At 41.5% G+C, this 23,259-nt stretch overlaps 1 protein-coding gene across 3 annotated transcripts in view; it reads left to right on the forward strand.

Moving 5' to 3' along the window:
* The window catches only part of MEP1B (meprin A subunit beta), a 36,910-nt gene extending 16,822 nt beyond the window's left edge, over positions 1-20,088 (forward strand). For all 3 annotated transcript variants that reach the window (XM_006054837.4, XM_044934540.2, XM_044934541.2), the window contains 10 exons: positions 1,470-1,587; positions 3,121-3,299; positions 5,521-5,739; positions 6,668-6,820; positions 10,076-10,291; positions 12,818-13,261; positions 15,160-15,339; positions 16,537-16,660; positions 17,887-18,091; positions 19,920-20,088. In XM_006054837.4, the coding sequence (XP_006054899.3) occupies positions 1,470-1,587; positions 3,121-3,299; positions 5,521-5,739; positions 6,668-6,820; positions 10,076-10,291; positions 12,818-13,261; positions 15,160-15,339; positions 16,537-16,660; positions 17,887-18,091; positions 19,920-19,934 (1,853 nt within the window). In that variant the 3' untranslated portion in view covers positions 19,935-20,088. The remainder of the gene's footprint in view (positions 1-1,469; positions 1,588-3,120; positions 3,300-5,520; positions 5,740-6,667; positions 6,821-10,075; positions 10,292-12,817; positions 13,262-15,159; positions 15,340-16,536; positions 16,661-17,886; positions 18,092-19,919) is intronic.
* Positions 20,089-23,259: the final 3,171 nt, after the last annotated feature.

Here is a 23,259-nt window from a genome sequence, read left to right on the forward strand (position 1 = left end):
GGGGTGGTGGGAAGGAGGCTCTAGATGGAGGGGACATAGGTATACTGATGGCTGATTCACGTTGTTGTATGGCAGGAGCCAACACAATATTGTAAAGCAATTGTGCTCCAATTAAAAAAAATAGGAAGGACTAGAATAGGAATAGGGTTTTCTTGGTGGTTCAGACCATAAAGAATCTGCCTGCTATTCGGGAGACTGGGGTTCAGTCTCCTGGGTTGGGAAGATCCCCTGGAGAAGGGAGTGGCAACCCACTCCAGTAGTCTTGCCTGGAGAATTCCACAGACAGAGGAACCTGGTAGGTTACAGTCCATGGGGTTACAAAGAGTTGGGCATGATTAAGCGACTAACACTTTTCACTTTTCACAGAATAGGAAAATCCATACAGAGAGAATGCAAAATGGTTTAATGGGTACAAAGTGTCCTCTTGGGGTGATGAAGGTGTTTTGGAACTAGACAGACAAGGTGTTGAAGAACATTACGCAAGTACGAAATTGCCCCTGCAATGTTCACTTTTGAATGGTTAATTGTTTTTATAATTGTTAAATTTCTAACTTAACAGTTGTTCATTGTTTTAATTGTATAAAAAGCATAAAGTTAGCTGCTCAGTCACGTCTGACTCTGGTTTAGAAAAAAAGTAAGTAGTGAGGATAGGAGAGAACCTAGGTGTGTCTGGTTGGAACCAGTCGACACACCATCTTCTCTGCCATCCGGTCACCCACCGCTGGCAGCCACCATCCTTCACTTCACCAGTACCTGCTCTGATTTGGGACTATCTCTTCATATGCACCTGATACGGCCCCTTCCCCCAGATTGCCCTCTGAGCTTCTTTTCCTGCATACCTTGGTTGGTTTCTTGCCCCTGGCTTCTTTGAGCACTATTCTATCTAAAGTGTTAGCATCAGTCAACTTGGAAACAATGGTTCTTATTCGTATTTTAGACCCTGAACTCATTGGAGAATCTTATGAATGCTTTCCCCAGAAATTGCACTTTGCTGAGATAGATATGAATAGAGGTCTAGACATAATTCTTTGAACACTATCTCAACATATTCATGGTCCCTCTCATCTCAAGGTCCTCAGATTAAAAACTCTGCTGTGAGGCTTTAAATATATATTATAGCTTCTTAGATAAAGCATGTGACGGTGATGGTTCATTTTGGTTGCCTGTGAACGAGTGTATGTGTTCTCGAAGGTAAGGAAACACCCCCCCCCCTTTTTTTTTTGCTATCTGCACTATACTGGCTCCAGGGAAATATACATGGGGCAAAATTAGATAATCTGAAGAACAACCAAATACTTACATGTGGTACTTAATTGATACTGTATACTAAGTTTTGTAAAAATAAAATGCTAAATTTTCACAGAGGGACTAATTCATGATAAACAATATATTGCAGGCCCTGTTTCCATGGTGAATTGTTCAATGGTGATAATTTTATACGTTTATTTTTGTTTGTTTTCTTCCTTCAGAGATGAATGCCAGGGGGGTTATCCTCAAGGCATTTGAACGCTATCGCCTAAAATCATGCATTGACTTCAAGCCTTGGTCTGGAGAACCCAACTATATATCAGTGTTCAAAGGCAGTGGGTAAATGGAAGTTTGTCTTCTAAGTGTTCTGAGAAGAATTGTTGTGGCTGGGATATTGCATCACAGTGATTGCCCTGCACCCTAACCTTGAGGGAGGCTGGGGCTTCCACTGCTATTTGCTGGATGTAGTTTCCCTCTGGCCATAAAACCAGACTGCACTGTCTCAGCCTTGTAAAGACAAGGAGGGTGGAGTCACATGCCATCCACCGTAAGGCTCTGACCTTCAGCCTGTTTGTAGTTTCTGCACTCCTCATTTCTTTTATTTTTTTAGTTTAGCAGTGTTGGGTCTTTGTTGCTGCATGGGCTTTTCTTTAGTTGTGGTGAGCGGGGGCTACTCTCTAGTTTTGGTGTGTGGGTTTCTCATTGCGGTGGCTTCTCTTGTTGCAGAGCTTGGGCTCTTGGGCACTCAGGCATCGGTAATTATAGTACATGGGCTCTAGAGCACAGGCTCAATAGCTGCGGTGCACGCGCCTGGTTGCTCCGTGGTATTGTGGGGTCTTCCCAGACCAGGGATCAAACCCGTGTCTTCTGCATTGTCAGGCAGATTCTTTACCACTAAGGCACCAAGGAAGCCCCTCTTTTTTTTTTTTTTTTTTTTTTTTTTTTTAATATTTACTTATTTAGCTACACCAGGTCTTAGTTGGGGCATGTGGGATCTAGTTCCCTGACCAGAATTGAATTCAGGCCCCTTGCACTGGAAGCTTGGAATCTTAGCCACTAGATCACCAGGGGAGTTCCAATATGCTCCTTACTTCTGCCTTCAAGTAAAACCAATCTGTATGTATGTAAGCATGTGTATTTAAATTTATTTTAACCCAAGAACTCTCGTTGTTGTTGTTCAGTCTCTCAGTCATGTCCAACTCTTTGTGATCCCATGGACTGCAGCACACTGGGCCTCCCATCTCCCAGAGTTTGCCCAAGTTCAAGTCCATTGAATCTGTGATACCATCCAACCTTCTCATCCTCTGTTGTTCCTCTTCTCCTTCTGTCTCCAATCTTTCCCAGCATTAGGGTCTTTTCCAGTGAGTCAGCTCTTTGCATCAGGTGGCCAAAGTATTGGAACTTCAGTTTCAGCATCAGTTCTTTCAATTAATATTCAGGGTTGATTTCCTTTAGGATTGACTGGTTTGATCTCCTTGCTGTCCGAGAACTCTTACTACTTTGCTTAAGAAGATGATAGTTATTTGACTCAAGGTCAGCAGTTCTGAGTGGTTGCTCTACCTGTATAAAACCCTTATTCGAGGACCATCTGAAAAATTTTGGGATATTCAGAAAAACTCAGGCCAGGCTGAGTGGAGGGTGAATTACTCCTTAACATTTGGTGTCAGCCCAAGTTCTCCAAAGGTCATCTGGTCTGGAAGGCTTTTCATACCTCACTGGGTTTTGGGAGAAATGCACGGTGTTTAGACACAAGTGAAAGATTCTAGTATCTTAGGTAACCAGGTAGATTAGGCGTTAGGGATTTAGCGCTAAGACCTTAACCTGCATCAATATAAAAGCCTCTCCTCCTTGTACTGTAAACTCCCCTGTCAGCTGCTGGTCTTCGGTGGGGAAGCAACTTACTGGGATGCAAAAACTGTCCATCGGAGAGGGCTGTGACAAAATAGCAACGGTTCAACATGAGTTTCTCCATGCCCTTGGGTTCTGGCATGAACAGTCACGGTCCGATCGGAATGACTATGTCAGCATAATTTGGAACAGAATTATTTCAGGTACGTTTATCTTGTTGTTTTATGTTGTTTTAAACTTAAATGCTGAATTTCTAAACATGTGCTTTCTGCTGCCATTGGTGTTATCTATTAATAATGGGAAAACTCTGATGTTTTGATCTTAACTTCATTTGGCTCTGGGCTTCCCAAGTGGCGCTAGTGGTAAAGAATCTGCCTGCCAATGCAGGAGATGCAAGAGACACAGATTTGATCCCTGGGTTGGAAAGATCCCCTGGAGAAGGGAATGGCTACTCACTCTAGTATTCTTGCCTGGAGAATCCCATGGACAAGGAGCCTGGCGGGCTATAGTCCATAGGGTCGCCAAGAGCTGGACATGGCTGAGCACATTTGGCTCTAATTCAGTAAGAGATGAAGTGCCTGAAGGCCATTGGGGAACAGTTTTCCAGAACCCCAGTTTGAGCTGGATGTGATGTTAGGAACCAGTGTTTCCTAAAGAGTATTTTATGGAGCACTGTCCCACAATTTTTTCACAAGTGTTTTGTAGAAAGGAATCTGTGGTCAAATTAATTTGGGAAATCCTAGGTTAAAAGAAATTAAACTTAGCTATTTACACTATTGTACTGTTCAGAGTCTTTGCTTGACTAACATGAATTGCAAATCTCTAGCAGGAGTGTTTTTCAAAGTGACTTGATCATGGTCTTTTTTTTTTTTTGGAGTATTTGGTTGTATAATCCTTTGGAGCCCATATTGGGAAACGCTGCAGTAGTTGAACAGCTGGAACTTTTTGTGACTTTGTGCTCAAAGCCAGAAAGATTTTTTCCCCCAAAAAACGTGTTTATTTGGCTGCCCTGGGTCTTAGTTGTGCCACACGGGTCTTTGTTGCAGTATTCGGGATCTATTTCCCAGACCAGGGATCAGACCTGGGCCTCTTGTTTTGGGAGCATGGAGTCTTAGCCACTGGATCTCCAGGGAAATCTCCAGAAAGGTTTTAATATCCATGTCCGACTAGAACTCATGTTTTCTGCAGTGACATTTCATTTCCCCATCTGTCTTGCCTCCATAGGGTATGGTGAGGGGGATGGGGAGGCAGAGAAGTGAGAGGGGAGGGATGACATGGCTATCAAATGAGGCCAGTGAGGGCTGCTCTGTGCTGAGGGCCCCTGGCACCACAATCCCAACATCACATTAGTTGCCCCTGCCTTTGCCCCAACCCAGAGTCTGAGGGAAGACATTATAGCCAAGTCTAAAAGATTTCTAGAGCAAGAGAAGTGCTTAGCTTCAACCCATGGCCTCGTTCTTCAGGGTTTCCAATGTTTTATTTTTGTTAGAAACTTCTGCCTTGATTTGATAATGCATCTTTATGCATTGGCTATCAGACCCATTTGTAGTGATGCTAAGTGGTCAGGAATATTCTCTAAATGTATTTATTTACATACATCTATATGGCAATGGCACCCCACTCCAGTACTCTTGTCTTGAAAATCCTATGGACGGAGGAACCTGGTAGGCTGCAGTCCATGGGGTCGAGAAGAGTCAGATACAACTGAGTGACTTCACTTCACTATACATATTCCAGTAACTGAGAAATCACTGATGATATCAATCCTTCCTGCATTATCCCCATCCCATCCCTCCACACCTCCCAACGTCCTCTTGTTTTCATCTCTGTCCAGTGAGAATACCTATATCTCGTCATTGCAGTCAATGACACTGAGTGTTTCAATAATACCTTTTAGACCCTTTCTACCCATTGTTGTTATTATTTAGTTGCTAAGCCGTGTCTGACTCTTTGCAACCCCATGGACTACAGCATGCCAGGCTTCGCTGTCTTGATTTCCTTTGGCTGGTTTGATCTCCTTGCAGTCCAAGGGACTCTCAAGAGTCTTCTCCATTACCACAGTTCGAAAGCATCAGTTCTTCAGCACTCAGCCATTTTTATGGTCCAATTCTCATATCCACTCGTGACTACTGGAAAAGCCATAGCTTTCCATTAGCAGTTCTTAGAACCTTAGACCAAATGTTCAAGTCCAACTTTGGGCTGCAGTGAAACCTTAGATAAGTTCAGCATGACAGGTGGTATCATAATTCTAAGTTTGAATAGTCTATTCCAATACAGGAATATTTGAAGCACTCTTGAAATACCATCAACTGTTAGTAGTAACCAAGGTCGCACAATGTTTATTATAGTCTTTATTTCTAAGTTAACAGTCTTTGGAGTAAGATAAACTAAATTTTGTAATTAAAATTTTTATTTATCATTTAGGCAAAGAGAGAAATTTTGAGTTCTATGATGATCAAGTAATAGACTCCATGAACGTTCCCTATGATTACAGCTCAGTGATGCACTACAGTAAAACTGCATTCGGAAATGGATCAGAACCTACAATTGTAACAAGGGTCCCGGACTTCATGGATGTGATTGGCCAGCGAATGGATTTCAGTGACTCTGATGTCTTAAAGTTGAATCAACTGTATAACTGCTGTATGTGACAGATTCTTTGACATGATCTCTCTTCCTCTCTGCTCTGTAGGAAAACATTCTACTCTGTGCTAGGTTTTCTGAAATTATAGTTAGTTAATTATAGTTGATAGTTGAAGTTTGATGTTCAGAAAGAAAATAAAACAAACAAAATGATTAGCACCCAGATCCCAAATGACAACATGGAAGTAGCATTTTTCTTCTCATGTGTTCTGGGCTTCAGTTTAAAAACCAACTGAGTCCTGTCTCAGCATGCCCCCTTCAAGTTTCTGAAGCTGTTGCTAACTCAAATGTATAGACCAACTATATTCAAAACTCTTTTCAGTCCAAATGAAGTATACAGTCATAATATAAATGAGTTCAAATAACTTGAGGTTTATTAATCTGAATAACTAGAGGAGTGTAGACTCATATTTCTTTCTTTTTAAAATATTTATGTGGTTGCTCCAGGTTTTAGTTGTAGCACTTGAAATCTTTGATCTTCATCGCAGCATGCAGGATCTTTTTAGTTGTGGCATGCAAAAAAACTCTTTAGTTGCAGCATGCAAGCTCTTAGTTGTGGCATGCAAACTCAGTTGTGGCATGTGAGATCTGGTCCCTTGACTAAGGACGGAACCTGGGCCCTCTGCATTGAGGGCACAGAGTCTTAGCCACTGGACCACCAGGGAAGTGGCTCGACTCAGGTTTTGAACACAGTTAGTTAATCTGATAAATAAGACTCAGGGAGACAGCTTATACAGAACTCACAGTTGGTTGATTGTCTTGGTTTTGCAGATATCAAGAGATCTTCAAGCCACCATCACCCTGACTCAGCGACGAGTCCCCTTTAATATCACCCTAGAATTCCTAGTTCTTCTGGATGAGCTGTTTTTACTACTTAGCTTATTGTGTTAGATGTGCATGTCAGTAATTGTTTCTGTTGCTTTGGTAGCCTCCTCCTTGAGCTTTATGGAGTCGTGTGATTTTGAGCTGGGAAATGTGTGTGGGATGATTCAGAATTCAACAGACAGTGCTGACTGGCAGCGACTCTCCCGGGTCTCTGAGGGGCCAGAGAGCGATCACTCCAACATGGGCCGGTGCAGAGGTAACAGGAGTGAGATTCTTCTGGGTTTTATTCTCAGCGCTTCTAGCCTTTTTCTTCCTTTCTTCTTTTTAAATTTAGTTTTAACTGGAGGATAATGGCTTTACAATACTTTGCTAGTTTCTGCCATACATCAACATGAATCAGCTATAGGTATACATATGTCCCCTCCCTCTTGAACCCCCCTCCCACCTCCCACCCTTTCCCACTCCTCGAGGTCATCACTTAGCACAGGGCTGAGCTCCCTGTGTTATACTACAACTTGCAACTTCCCACTAGCTCTCTATTTTACATATGGTAATGTACATGTCTCCATACTGCTCTCCCAATTTGTCCCACCCTTTTCTTCCCCTGCTGTGTGCAAAGTCTGTTCTCTATGTCTGTGTCTCCATTGCTGCCCTGCAAATAAGTTCATTAGTTACATTTGTCTAGATTTCATAGATAGGCATTAATATACAATATTTATTTTTCTCTGATTTGCTTCACTCTGTATAACAGGCTCTAGGTAGCCTTTTTCTTTGCTATGAAATACTGCGATTTGAATTCTTATTTGTATTAGAATTACTAATGATAGCCCACTAGTGCTACTCAAGAATTGGTTCTGTATGTTATAAAGATATGGTTAATTCCTTTGCTTTTACTGTCTGAGTTTGCTTTTTTCCCCATGGGTCAGCCCTGGGCTCTGTGAAGCCTCTACCCATAGTATATGCCCACTGCAAGGGGGGGCTGCCACTCTCCGGAAAGACTCTTACCTCTGGAGCAGTGGGGTTTTGTTTCCTCGAAGCTTTCAGAATCCAAGAGATCTTCCAGTGAACAGAACCAGACTGGGAATTAATCCATTTTAGAACTTCAGCTGGTTGAGGTTACTCATTCCTGTTGCAAACATACTTAAAATGAAGGTAGAAAGTACAGTGTATTTAATTTTACTAAGATGAGTAAAAAATTTCTACTGAAATTTTGTTTTGAATCAATAATCATTCTTTAGCTACAGGTACCACATTTTTATTTATTTGCTAATTTCTGGCAGCAGATAGGTAAAACTAGACTTCAGAACCCAGGACTGTTGATTGACAACTCAGATGGTCTGGGCAAGGCTTGGCATCTCTAAGAGCATGAAGGTGCTTTTCCTTTTTCTTTTATGGGGGTTGGTGAGGACAGAACAGATATTGTTTAACGGTACAAACTTGTAACAAATAGCACTGAAATGCAGATCTTGGAGCAGGCAGACTATGAAAATGGCAACACTAATCACTTTTTTTTTTTTTACTACAGTCGTTAGTTTTCAGAAATGGAAAAAGGGGGGACTTCCCTGGGTCCAATGGTTGAAACTTCACCTTCCAATGCAGGAGGTGCAGGTCCAAAATCTGTTCAGGGAGTTAAGATCCCATATGTCTCGGGCCAAAAAACTAAAACATAAAACAGAAGCAGTATTGTAACAAATTCAATAGACACTTTTAAAATGGTCCACATCAAAAAAAATCTTTTAAAAAATGGAAAAAAGTGTTACCTGCTTAGTCTAGCCTCTCTCTCTCTTTCTCCATCCCTTCCTCCCTCCTACAGTAGTATCTATGGAGGGCCACTATCCACTATTCAAATCTACATTTAAAAACTATTTTTTATTGAAAATATGTGACATGCAGATGGTGATTGCAGCCATGAAATTAAAAGACACTTACTCCTTGGAAGGAAAGTTATGACCAACCTAGACAGCACATTAAAAAGCAGAGACATTACTTTGTCAACATAGGTCCGTTTAGTCAAGGCCCTCAAGGCAGAGGGCCCAGGTTCCGTCCTTAGTCAAGGGACCAGATCTCACATGCCACAACTGAGTTTGCATGCCACAACTAAGAGCTTGCATGCTGCAACTAAAGAGTTTTTTTGCATGCCACAACTAGAGATGGAACATACAGCATCATGAATATAGGCAGCCCTAGAGATGGAACATACAGCATCATGAATATAGGCAACTATATTGTATTATAATCATCAAATCTGTTAAGAGACTAGACTTGACTATTCCCAGCACCAAAAAAATGATGCTATGTATCAAATAGAAGCACTAAATTATTGCTATGATGGCAATCAGAAGCCAATATATAAATGTGTCGAATGAACATGCATACCTTAAATTTACACAATGGTTCAGTTCAGCCTCTCAGTCATGTCTGACTCTTTGTGACCCCATGAATTGCAGCACGTCAGGCCTCCCTGTCCATCACCAACTCCTGGAGTCCACTCAAACCCATGTCCATTGAGTCGGTGATGCCATCCAATCATCTCATCCTCTGTTGTCCCCTTCTCCTCCTGCCCTCAATCTTTCCCAGCATCAGGGTCTTTTCAAATGAGTCAGCTTTTCGCATCAGGTGCCCAAAGTATTGGAGTTTCAGCTTCAACATCAGTCCTTCCAATGAACACCCAGAACTGATTTCCTTTAGGATGGACTGGTTGGATCTCCTTGCAGTCCAAGGACTCTCAAGAGTCTTCTCCAACACCACAGTTCAAAAGCATCAATTCTTTGACCCTCAGCTTTCTTTATAGTCCAACTCTCACATCCATACATGACCACTGGAAAAACCATAGCCTTGACTAAACGGACCTATGTTGACAAAGTAATGTCTCTGCTTTTTAATGTGCTGTCTAGGTTGGTCATAACTTTCCTTCCAAGGAGTAAGCGTCTTTTAATTTCACGGCTGCAATCACCATCTGCATGTCACATATTTTCAATAAAAAATAGTTTTTAAATGTAGATTTGAATAGTGGATAGTGGCCCTCCATAGATACTACTGTAGGAGGGAGGAAGGGATGGAGAAAGAGAGAGAGAGGCTAGACTAAGAAGGTAACACTTTTTTCCATTTTTTAAAAGATTTTTTTGATGTGGACCATTTTAAAAGTGTCTATTGAATTTGTTACAATACTGCTTCTGTTTTATGTTTTAGTTTTTTGGCCCGAGGCATATGGGATCTTAACTCCCTGAACAGATTTTGGACCTGCACCTCCTGCATTGGAAGGTGAAGTTTCAACCATTGGACCCAGGGAAGTCCCCCCTTTTTCCATTTCTGAAAACTAACGACTGTAGTAAAAAAAAAAAAAGTGATTAGTGTTGCCATTTTCATAGTCTGCCTGCTCCAAGATCTGCATTTCAGTGCTCAAACAGTGCCCTGCATACAGCGGGAACTAAGTGGGCACAGAGTGCCCACAAGATATGCATCCTTGTATCCAGTACCTGTTTTCTCAGTTCTACTCTTATCCTCTTAACAGGTTCTGGCTTCTTCATGCATTTCAACAGTAGCTCTGTAAACGAGGGGGCCACAGCAATACTGGAAAGTAGAATATTTTACCCTAAACGAGGATTTCAGTGCATGCAATTTTTTTTGTACAACAGTGGAAGTGAAGATGACCAGCTGAACATCTATATCAGGGAGTATTCTGTGGCTCATCTGAGCAGGACTCTAACCCTTGTGGAACAAATAAAAGGTACAGTATCAACATTTTTATTCTTACATTCAAAGTGATGCACTCTTTTTATTTTTTAAATTTTTATCTTGTATTGGGGTATAGCTGATTAACAATGTTGTAATAGTATAGTTTCAGGTGAACAGCAAAGGGACTCAGTCATACATATGCATGTAGCCATTCTTCCCCAAACTCCCCTCCCATTCAGGCTGCCACATAACATTGAGCAGAGCTCCCTGTGCTATACAGTAAGTCCTTGTTGGTTATCCATTTTAAATATAGCAGTGTGTACAAGTCCAACCCAAACAGAGCCAGACAATCTTAACGTTTTATTTAATGCCACCACTTACAACAGGGTAGGGGTTATGAACCTAGAACCTAGAACCTGATCCTCCTTGTTTTATGCTGTGGTTAGGAAGCTAAAATGAAAGTGCTTTCTGTGCTATAGAATATATGACACTCACTTAAACTGTAGATGGGTCTCTGGGGTTGGCGAAGTTAGTTCTTGGCAAATAATAAAATAGAATGGAAACTAGCTTAGGCAAAACGGGAAGAGTTACTGGCTCAACATAACTAAATTATAGGATGGAGAAGAAAGTGGCTGCAGGCAGGATGGAACCTGTCCCTGAACACGGCTGGGGACCTTTCCTGTTATCTCAGAGGGGCTTTGTCCAGAAAACTGGTGCTTTGGCTGTTGCACTTCCCAGTTTGCATTTTTATATTTTACATTTACATTAAAAACATGCCATCAGACTAGAGAAGGCTCTCTTCCTCTAATTTGTAGCCTAAAAAAAAAATAAATTCCAATGCAGGATTCTAATTGTTAGGATTTGGTTAAATGTATCTTCTGGAGCAATTTGGAGTGGAGAGAGGGCAACAACGATGGGGTGGCCACCCTTCCTTCCAATCGTGTGTCTGGGAGGTGGGTCACGTTGACCACCTATTAGATGGTTCAGAAGGTTCCCTGAGGGAGGGAGGGAGGGAGGGCTTGTAGGCTGGTGACTCTATTACTGTTTGCTTCACATACTGACTTCTTGTTTTGAATGAATTGACTAAAACCTATTATAAAAATTGATCCATGTTATGCCATATATCATGTCATTTCCCCCCTGTTTAACAAGGAGAAACAATCTGAAACATAGATGATATTTCCCTTCAAGACCACTTTAAGCTGAGGTTCTTAATCTCATATTATATATACATGTATATATACCATACATTATACATGTATATAATATGTATCTAATGCATATGTAAAAGGTTATAAATAAAATTATTGCATGCATACATGACTATAATAATATATATAATCCTTTGTATTAGCAATCCGTGGGTGTTATTACTGATAGATAATAGCACAAAGTGTACTTAAGAAACCTGCCTAGAAGTCCAGAACTTAAGCTGAAGGTACTGATAAAAATCAAGGGGAAGCTCTCATGAAAGATTTTTATTCAATCCAGGGTCTTTCCATGGACAACAGCGTTTCCTATGATTTGGACCTTTCTAACTGATTTTTGAGCACCGTGTTTCTCATTAAGTGCTAATACACGTAAATTTTAAGGCACTGTGTTAACTACTGTTTGACATGAATTCCTGAGCTGTTCTTTCCCTGGGCGGGGGGAGCTCCTGAAAATTGCTTAATGTGCTGCTTCTTATTTAAGTGTATGATATAAGAAAATAACACAAGATATCCTATGGTGCACTGTTCTCCAGGGTAGGGAGTAACAGTGGAGAGGGATGTGCAGTTTGGGAAGAAAGGAGATGGTACCAGGTATCAGATAAATACTTAGAACTTTGTGTGCTCAGTCGCTCAGTCATGTCTGACTCTTTGTAACCCCATAGACTGTAGCCCACCAGGCCGGACTCCCCTATCCATGGAATTCTCCAGGCAAGGATACTGGAGTGGTTTGCCATTTCCCACGCCAGGGGATCTTCCCAACCCGGGGATCAAATCTGTGTCTCCTGCATTGACAGGTGGATTCTTTCCCACTGTGGCACCTAGGAAGCTTGTATCACTGAGCCCCTGGTAAATGATGCAAGGAGCCAATTGTAGGTTGTGGGCCTTTTAGGGTCTGATGAATTCCTGTCTAATACTGCCAAAAACTGATTGAAAATTTTGCACGTGAAGGAAATATTCCAATCAAAGTTTACATAGATTAAAGGAGGCTTTGGCTGAGGAATCTGGGGTACAAATGTAAAGTCTTGGGCTTCTTGTCTGTTTAACCGACTGAGGGGAGGTGACTTATAAGTTGGGTATGGAGTACTCATGAGTTAGATGCTATTGTTTGCTCACCTGTGTCTGGAAAATGGTGATCTATCTAAGAATAAAAATGAGCTAGATAAGCATTCAAATATTCCAGAGAGCCACTCGGCCCTACAAAAGTGCCTTGGAGTAACTGGACCTGAGCTGGAGGAAAAAGAAAGCCATACCTTATACCTGCAGGAGGCAGCAGCTCTAGAAAGATCCTTTGGCCATGAAGATTAGGACCCTAATGTCAATTTGTATAGTCCTTTATCCTCTCTGAAATAATAATACCTCTTTTGCAGATATACCCTCTGGGAGCTGGCAACTTTACCACGTAACACTGAATGCGACCAATAAATTTCGAGTGGTGTTTGAAGGGGTCAGAGGCGCTGGTGCCTCATTGGGTGGCCTGTCTATTGATGACATCAATCTCTCAGAAACACGGTGCCCTCATCACGTCTGGCATATAAGGAATTTCACACAGCTCCTTGGCAGCCCCAATGGGTCTTTCTTCAGCCCTCCATTTTATTCTTCTAAGGGATATGCCTTTCAGATTTACTTGGATCTATATAGTTTGCCTAAAATAGGAATGTATTTCCACCTGATCTCTGGAGCCAATGATGATCAGTTAGAGTGGCCGTGTCCTTGGCAACAAGTCACCATAACAATCTTGGATCAAACTCCTGACATTCGACAGCGTATGTCCAAACAGCAGAGTCTAACGACAGACCCATTTCTGACCATTGGTTCGTGGCTCATCTTCTTTATTATTAATACACAATCATTGATTTAGCAGGGATGGATGATTTGGGAATGAGAGAATGCACAACCAGACACCTAGGGGATTTATGAGCCCCAAATCTTAGGATCAGAAGATATGTGGGGGAAGTCTGATAGTCTCTCAGTAATGTCTGACTCTCTGCGACCCCATGGACAGGCTTCTTCGTCCATGGAATTCTCCAGGAAAGAATACTGGATTGGGTTGCCATTTCCTTCTTCAATGTAGGGGAAGGGCTTCAGCAATTCTGGACAGAGTCTCCCAGGCAGGAGACTGTCAGGAATATCAGCAGAGATGCCAACAAATTGAGAAGATATTGGCTGTATTCTTGGAATTTGATGACAACGCCTAAATTCTCAATGTTGCATGAGGAGTGTGTGTGTGCTAAGTCACTTCAATCAAGACCAACTCTTTGTGATCCTATGGACCATAGCCTGCCAGGCTCCTCTGTCCATGGGATTCTCCAGGCAAAGATACTGGAGTGGGTTGCCATTTCCTCCTCTAGGGGATCTTCTCGACCCAGAGATCGAGCCCTGTCCCTTATGTCTCCTGCACTGGCAGGCGGGTTTTTTTTTTTTTTTTTACCACCAGCACCACGTGGGACGAGGCGTGTTGTTGGTTTTAGAGTCTGACAAGCCTAGGTTCAAATCCAAGGTTAGCTTCATATTAGCATTGTGAATTTGCACTGATAATCTCTTGAAACCTCAGTGTCCTCAGCAGTAAAACCGGGACAGTAGTAATAACCCCACAATTCTATTAACAGTGTCTCTACAGTTCAAGGAGGGAAGCTTGTGGAAGGGCCTGGCAGGGAGAGAGTCTCAGATGCTGAGTTCTCCTAACCCGTGCTGTCCTTGTCTTGTCACTGATATTGTCAAAAACAGCTCAGCTTTTGAAACGGGGGTGGTTTTTGATCAGAAAGAAGATGTTAAGTAGATGTTCTTAGTGTTGGGAAGGGTGTGGGAGTGGATTGTAACTTCTTACTGAAGGGTTCTGGGGGACTTGCCAGTGGTGACATCATTCCCCATCTTTCTAGACTGAAAGATGCAGTGCCCAGAAAGCAATGCCCAGAAAAAGCAGCAGTACCCAGAAAGCAATGATCACATTTCTAATTGTAATGATCCTTTGCCCTCTGGGAACCTAACAAAGTAAAACATGGAATTATGACCAGGTCAATATTATTGTCAAATCTGAATTCTGTATATGAAAAGAATGGACCTAAGTGATCTGGGGAAGAAAAACCTAATCTGATAGGAAAAAAAAAATAGTATTCACAAAGAGGTGTGGGAATTTGATGTTCACAATTTCTTTACCTTTTTTCAAAACATTTTTCCCTGAATGATGTTGAAAATGGCTCAAGGTTGGATGGGTCATCGCCTGTTTTTTCAGAAACAGTGCTTCTCAATATCTTCTACTCCTGAAGCACTTTGCTATGTTAGGAGAATAATTTAGTTAATAAGATGAATTGTTCTGCGCTAAAATTAATAACTCTCTCAGTAATGCATTGATTTAACTCAGTTTAAAGGGCTGTCTGTAACTCAGAGGGGCACTGCAGAGTGATTCTAATGGGTAGCCGAATTTCTACACTGTTCAGTCAGTAAAAGTGTAGAACTTTACTACCCACGCCTCCTATCCAGGAAACTTTCGGTAACCCTGAGTGTGGTCCACCCTGCTGCGCGATCTCGTTTCCATCAGGATAATATAAATGAAAAACTCCAGTGATTTGCCGGGGACTGCAGCACAGGTCAATAGCATCATTTAATTATTTTGAGCTCCATCTTAATTGTGCTTCACATTGCCTGCATTTTCCTGCCACCAAAAGCTATGATGATGCTAAACATAATCCATTAATATAAATTGCTTTTTCAGATAATGGAACCTATTTTTGGGACAGGCCTTCCAAAGTGGGAGCACAAGTTATTTTCCCTAATGGAACTCAGTTTCAAAGAGGTAGGGGCCGTGGATTCCATAACTTTATGAGCCAAGAAATGCTGAAAAGCAGAGATTTTATCAAAGGAGATGATGTTTATATCCTACTGACAGTGGAAGGTATGTCAATAAAAATAGTTTTCTCTAAGCTATTCTTTTTTTTTCTTGTGGTCATTGATTATTTACTGTGTTATTCTGGGTTCCATTTTCAGATATATTAATTAGATAGAGATGTGGGAAGAAGTGGGCATGAGTGGGATTTTTTTTTTTTATGAATCATTAACAGTATAAAAATAATTTAGATGGAAACAGGGATAGTGCCAGGACAAAGTAACTACCACTGCATGGAACAACAGTGGAAAGCTTTAGTCCAGAAAATTTCTTTAGAAATAAGCTAAAGTATATCCATTATACCCTAGAATTTAATTCTTGGATTCTAGAAGTAAAAATGTCACACAAAACATAAAATGAATGTGGAAATGGACTTTGCTGTCTCTTTTAAATATATATACACATGTGTGCACACACACATGTATCTTGTCAGTAACAGCATTAATCTCTTGTCTTCTAAAGTTTCTTAGTCATGGCAGCCAACAATAACATTTTCCAGGAATAACTGGTAGTTTCCATGTTTTATGTGATAGGATTTTAACTCATTTACTATTAAAGACCCATTTGCATCTCAGTAAGTCAGAATTATTTTTTGTGACAAAAGGTGGTGTGACCAAAACCCATGAAAATTTGATTTCAGTGTCAGAGTAAACCTAGATGATACTTCAGGGGAAAAACTATTCAGAAATAACTTTCATTGAGGGAGAAAACATTTTAAGTAGCAGAAACTAATTCATATGTTCATCATGTCTGTTGGACCCTGTTTGGACCAGAAAACACCAAAAAGAACAGATTCTTGGTTGTCAGGGGACCTGGTATCTTGTGCTGAATATCTATCTACTTGCTCTGCCAAGCACGAGACCTGTGATCTTGGGCAAGCCCCTCTTTGCATTTCTTTGCATTTCCGAGCTTTTGTTTCCTTGTTGGTCCCTTGCAGTTGGGAACACAGGCTCCCCTTGGAGCTCAGGTGAGCCCAGACCCAGGCAAACACATGTTCAGCTGTAGCCCCACAGGCTGGCCCAGCTTCCCTTTGTGGCTAGCTCTCAACCCGCCTGTTTGTTTTTTTCACTCCTGTGAATGTTACTGGACAGTGCTTCAGGATTACCTGAATGTATTACAAACTGAGCATTTGATTTTGAACTTAAAGATCAAATGCTCATTAAACCCCACTGACTTCCCTCCCTGCTCTCCTCGCATCCTCCTTAGACATATCCCACCTTAATACACAAAATGACCCACTTCCAACCTTGGACGTCAGTGACCTCTGCACCAATTTCAGGTGTGAGAATGATGGGATCTGCATTCTCCAGAATGGCAAAGCTGAGTGCAGGTAAGGGTGCCATCTCCCCATCCTTTCGCTAGCTATTTGTTTCATTTCACAATGTACGATTCTGTGATATTTCATATGAGTGAAATCAGTTGATTCTCATCTCAAAACTGTTCATAGGGTATTTATTGTTTGCTCTCCATTTGGGAGTTTGGGTTGCCAGTAGAACAATGAAATTATTAATGTACAGTGAGTACATTATATATTTTTAAAATTTTGTTTATTTATGGCTCTGCTGGGTCTTTTTTGCTATGTGGCATGGGTGCGTGCTTAGTCACTTCAGCTGTGTCTGACTCTCTGCAACCCCATGGACCATGGCCCACCAGACTCGTCTGTCCATGGGATTCTCCAGGCAAGAATACTGGAGTGGGTTGCTATTTCCTTCTCCAGTGATAAAGTATGAAGTGAGTGAAATGAAGTCACTCAGTCATGTCCAGCTCTTTGCAACTCCATGGACTGGAGCTGATCAGGCTCCTCTGTCCATGGGATTTTCCAGGCAAGAGTATTGGAGTGGGTTGCCATTGCCTTCTCCTTGCTCTGTGGGTTTTTCTGTAACTGCAGAGAGTGGACACTTTTCTCTGGTTGTGGTGCTTGGGCTTCTCACTGTGGTGGCTTCTCTTGTTAGGGCGCACGGGCTCTAGGGTGCATGGGCTTCAGTGGTTGTGGCTACTGGGCTCTAGAGCACAGGCTCACAGCTTTAGTTGCTCTGAGGCAGGTGGGATCCTCCCTGATCAGGGATGGAACCCACGTCTCCTGCTTTGGCACATTGATTCTTTGCCACCGAGCCATCAGGGAAGCCCGCACGTTCTTTTCTAATTGCCTGAAACAGTCCTCATGAGTTATAAATCCTCACAACAGTCTGGTGTGGTCAACGTGACTGTCCGCATTCCGTGGATGGAGATACCTAAATTCTGAGAAGAAGCTGGCCATAGTCACAGCTGGGATGTTCCAGACTGGGACACTGAGAACTAAATTTTCTCCACTACCTGTGTTGCCTTTCTTTCCCAGCTGGGAGCTGCTGTTTTAAATCCCAGATTAGGAATAATTTCATTGCTCCTTGCTGTTGGCCCTGCCTGGCTTCCTGGGATAGTTTAACCCATCCTTTCAGTCCGAGTGGGTGACCAGTGGTTCCATTGGTCAGTGACCTGAGTGTTGACCCACACCTTCAGTGGTGAAGATCTTCAGATTTAAATGTCAGCTCATAACTCAGTCACGTTTCAAACGCGTAGGTGTCGGTCGGGGGATGACTGGTGGTACATGGGAGAAAGGTGTGAAAAGAGAGGGTCAACACGAGACACCATTGTCATCGCCACATCTTCCACTGCCGCTGTGTTTGCCCTGATGCTGATCATCACTCTCGTCAGCGTCTACTGTACCAGGAAGAAGTATCGGAAAGAGCCAAGTTCAAGGACAGTCAACACTATTATGGAAAATGTAAGTTGACTCTGATATTTGGTTATTCAAAACCCACTGATGGAATTATATAAAGAAAAATTAGGACTTTTTAAATATCTTAAAAAATTTTTTTCTATTCTCTGTGCTGGGGAAAAAGCCTTGGAGACTGAGTTCTTGTTATCTTCACTATAAATCAATGATTCTTAAAGTGGAATCCTTGAAAACTTTTGGAGGGGAGGCTTATTATCCTCCTGAAACTGTACCCAGAATTGTGTATGGTTCTGTAGTTTTCTGGGGTGGGAGTCTGTGACCCTCCTGAAAGGCACGACTGATTTTTGCCTACACATTTCAGTCTACCTGGTTAAGTGGAAAGATGAACCATGCAAGTGTCTTTGTTCTAAAGGCTGAGCTTACTTGTAGAAGTGAGCTCAAAATGCACATTTGGGGCATTTGCATTAAAGATTCCATTCCAACTAATTCTGGCTTCAGGTGTGATAACTCTAAGGCAAGATTTTCAAGTAGAAATTTTAAAGCCTTGCCTCAGATGGTCTCCAGAATGGCAACAGACTCTTGAAATTACCCTGGGGAAGCAGAGACTCTGAGATGGGTGTTGGCATAAACGATGTTTACTGGGGACACCAGGGATGGAATGACGGAAGCTGGACCAGGCAGCTCTATTTTAAAGTTATGATTTTTTTTTAAGTGGACAGACTTATTTGATTGAAGACCCTTGTTTGTTAAAGACACTAAGTTTTTTTGTGGTTATTCAAAAGATGGACAATGATAATGAACAGAAAGCAAACAGTTTTATTCTCATATACAGCTGTCATGTTTCCTGAACCTCAGGAAGACATTTAAAGCTAGTCATAAGGCAGTGGATCTCTTCCTTCACAAGCTCATTAGAAAAGTACTTAAAATGTATATATTAATAGGTTTGTTTTTTTTTAAAAAACAAACAGATATTTCCAGCTTATCTTATGACTTAAAAGGGACAGATCAACCAGTGATCCAGTAGGTCAGCCTGGTGGAAACCTGGGACCATTAGGGAAGTACTTGGGGGTACTATGGTGTAACTATGGTGGGGGAAGTGATTAGAGAGGACAGGACTGGGTAGCTGAAGGGTGAGATTACCAAGATATTCCTCTGGAAACTGAAAGATGTAAGCACTATTATAAAGGTTGATTTATCAAGCTAAAGTTGGAAGTAAAATGATAAAACAAAGAGCAGAAAAAGAAGGAAGTTAATCCAATAAAGAAACTATTAGGGCCATTAAATGGAAACACACACATACACACACACAACCACCATAATATAACAACACAACTGTTTTGCCTCTGGGTCATTTAAACACATGCCCAAGAGTAAGGAATCAACTTAGTCTAGGCATTTCTGGGGCTTCCCTGATGGCTCAAACCGTAAAGAATCTGCCTGCAATGCAGGAGATATTGGATCCCTACGTGGGAAAGATCCCCTAGAGAAGGAAATGGCAACCCACTCCAGCAGTCTTGCGTGGAGAATTCCATGGACAGAGGAGCTTTGAGGGTTACAGTCCATGGGGTCACAAGGCATTTCTACAGTTTATTCACTGATAGCAGAACCTCTACCTCTAGTTTAAATCTTAAATTGAAATGACCTTTTTTTCTGAGTCTGAAGTGTGTGCTCACCCTGATGTTTGAACATCTGAATACAGTGGGAGATGCCTGTGCATTTCCTGCAGCCCAAGCCTGGAAAGGATGCCAGCTGGGAGGGAAGCCAGAAGACTGCAGTGGGCACTTCATTTAAACATTAGACTGTTTCATTGTGATGCATTTCAATGACAGTTTTTAAATTTGGAAATTAAGTCATCAATTGTTCTTCCCCCCTTTAGCAATATGCACTTTGAAGATTAACTCTGCAATACAGCCAGCAAATGAAATGAAAGATTCTTCATCATGGATTCACCCACAATATATTACAACCACTTCCTCCTTCTGTAAATGGATCTTCTCTGTAAATAGCTGGGTACACTATAAATCATTATTTTGGTAAAAGTCTAATTGGTGAGATGTTGCTGTGTTTTTGTTTTTAAAGGAAGGGAGTAAAAAAAATGAAAAATAAAAATAGGTAAAGTGGAGAAGCAATTCAGGCTGTTGTGGAAGAAAAACACTGTTTATAAGTCAGAGAGCAAGAACTGGGAATAGCTTTCCAAGTGACTGATCCTTCTCTTCAGGGGCCAAGTGCCATAGCCTCACAGGTGATTCCCTAGAAATTGCCCAATGGGAATGATCTTCCATGTAGAATCTCCCCATTGCCATGTTGTCCTGTCCCGATGGACAGAGGGGCAGAGGGGAGCTCCGTTCTCCCTGGGGACATCTGCCCCTCCATCTGAAACTGGCTACTTCCTTGTTTTCTTTATTATTATTATTTAATCACGCTTAAGGCTTATAAAATTTTAATTCCCCAGCCAGGAATCAAACCCAGGCCCTCAGCAGTGAGAGAGCAGAGTCCTAACCACTAGACTGCCAGGGAATCCCCTTGTCACTATCTTTTATTTTAGCCATTCCTGTTAAGTGATACTCACTGTGGTTTGAGTCTGCAGGCCCCTAGTGACGCGTGATACTGAGCCTCTTTTCCTGTGCTTATTTGCTGTCTCTATAGCATCTTCAGTGCACTATCTCTTTACATCTTTCACTCATGCTCTGAATGAGATTTTTGCTCTTACAGTGTTTAGAGGACTTTTAATATATTTTGATCTATCTATTTCATTGTCAAACATGTGGTTTGGAAACATATTTTCCCACTCTGCCACTTGCCTTATTTACTTAAAATAATATTTTGCAGAGCAGAAGTTTTTAATTTTGATAAAGTTCAGTTGATCATTTTTTTTTTTTTAGTGGATTGTGGTTTTGGTGTCAAATCTAAGAAATCTTTGTCTACTCCTAGATCCTGAATATTTTCTCCTATTTAATAAATGTTTTGTATATTTTTTGTTTTATATTTAACTCAATAATGCATTTTGAGTTAATTTTTGTACAAGGTGTAAGGTTTAGGTTGGAGTTAATTTTTTGGCATTATTTTCTCTGTTGAATTGTATTACATGTTATATATATATATTCATAAATAATTTACATATAATGTTACATCTTATCGATTTATAATTCAGTTCAGTTCAGTTGCTCAGTTGTGTCCGACTTTGCAACCCCATGAATCGCAGCACACTGGGCTTCCCTGTCCATCACCAACTCCTAGAACTTGCTCAAACTAACGTCCATTGAGTTGGTGATGCCATCCAACCATCTCATCCTCTGTCGTCCCCTTCTCCTCCTGCCTTCCATCTTTGCCAGCATCAGAATCTTTTCTAATGAGTCAGCTCTTCTCATCAGGTGGCCAGAGTATTGGAGCTTCAGCTTCACCATCAGTCCTTCCAATGAATATTCAGGACTTATTCCTTTAGGATTGACTGGTTGGATCTCCTGGCAGTCCAAATGACTCACAAGAGTCTTCTCCAACACCACAGTTCAAAAGCATCAGTTCTTCGGCACTCAGCTTTCTTTACGGTCCAACTTTACATCCATGCGTGACTAATGGAAAAACCATAGCTTTGACTATACAGACCTTTGTTGGCAAAATGATGTCTACTTTTTAATATGCTGTTTAGGTTGGTCATAGCTTTTCTTCCAAGGAGCAAGTGTCTTTTAATTTCATGGCTGCAGTCACCATCTACAGTGATTTTGGATCCCAAGAAAAGAAAGTCTGTCACTGTTTCCATTGTTTTCCCCATCTATTCGCCATGATCTTCATGTTTTGAATGTTGAGTTTTAAGCCAGCTTTTTCACTCTCCTCTTTCACTTTCATCAAGAGGCTCTTTAGTTCCTCTTCGTTTTCTGTCATATAGGTGGTATCTGAAGTTATTGATATTTCTCCCAGCAAACTTGATTCCAGCCTGTGCTTCATCCAGCCCAGCATTTCACTTGATGTACTCTGCATATAAATTAAATAAATTTGCAGGGTGACAATATATATCCTTAATGTATTCCTTTCCCAATTTGGAACCAGTGTATTGTCCCATGTCCGGTTCTAACTGTTGCTTCTTTTTTTGTGTGTGTAATAAAGTTTTATTAAAGTATAAAGGAGATAGAGAAAGCATCTGACATAGGCATCAGAAGGGGGCAGAAAGAGTACCCCCTTGCTAGTGTTAGCAGTGGAGTTATATACTCTCCAATGAATCAAAAATATTTGGAGGTTGTAAAGACCTCAACAGACCTACTCCCATAATTTACATTTTAAGATAACAGGATTAGCCAGAAGGTTTAATCCAGAGACTGTCCTCAGGCAGGATACATTATTGTTATATAATCCTAAGGAATGTAGAGGAAAAAAAACTTTGTCCTTTCTTGCTGCTGCTGCTGCTAAGTCGCTTCAGTTGTGTCCAACTCTGTGCGACCCCATAGACAGCAGCCCACCAGGCTCCCCTGACCCTGGGATTCTCCAGGCAAGAATACTGGAGTGGGTTGCCATTTCCTTCTCCAATGCATGAAGGTGAAAAGTGAAAGTGAAGTCGCTCAGTTGTGTCCAACTCTGAGTGACCCATGGACTGCAGCCTACAGGGCTCCTCCATCCATGGGATTTTCTAGGCAAAAGTACTGGAGTGCGGTGCCATCGCCTTTCTTACTCCTTGAGAATTCCAGACCCCTCTCTCCTTGGGGACCCCTAGACTTCTAATCAACCTGCCTAGGAAATGACTCTCTCATTCCCCCCTTTTCTTTTAGGAGAATTATGATGCCAAGGGAAAGGGACATCGTTTTCATTAGGGGCATGGTCCCTAAATTGTTGAGGCAACATTTTCCCTAACCCTCATATTGAGGGTCTCTGATCCAGGGGCCCCAAGTAATACTTGGAGGAGGCTGTAGCACTCATAGGAGCTTGGACAACCATTTGTAACTTAAAAGCCTTCATGTGACTAGAAACAAATCTAATTACACAGTTCCAGATGCAAGGCAAAATAGTCATTAAAACAAGTTAAAATCAAAATTAAAAGTCATATTATGTCCATAGTTACATCAGTCCATCTTAAGGTTGTTAGATGTCATCAATTGTCGAAGGTATTTGCAGACTTGGAGAAAGTCTTTTCCTTGAAGTGGAGATGTCCACCACGGGAAGCCTTCCACTGATGAAGAGGGGAATGCTCCACAGACCCAGCAGTTTGATTGTGAAATGCTGCATAGGAG

This window comes from Bubalus bubalis, chromosome 22 (assembly GCF_019923935.1).
Source record: "Bubalus bubalis isolate 160015118507 breed Murrah chromosome 22, NDDB_SH_1, whole genome shotgun sequence".
NCBI lineage: Eukaryota > Metazoa > Chordata > Mammalia > Artiodactyla > Bovidae > Bubalus > Bubalus bubalis.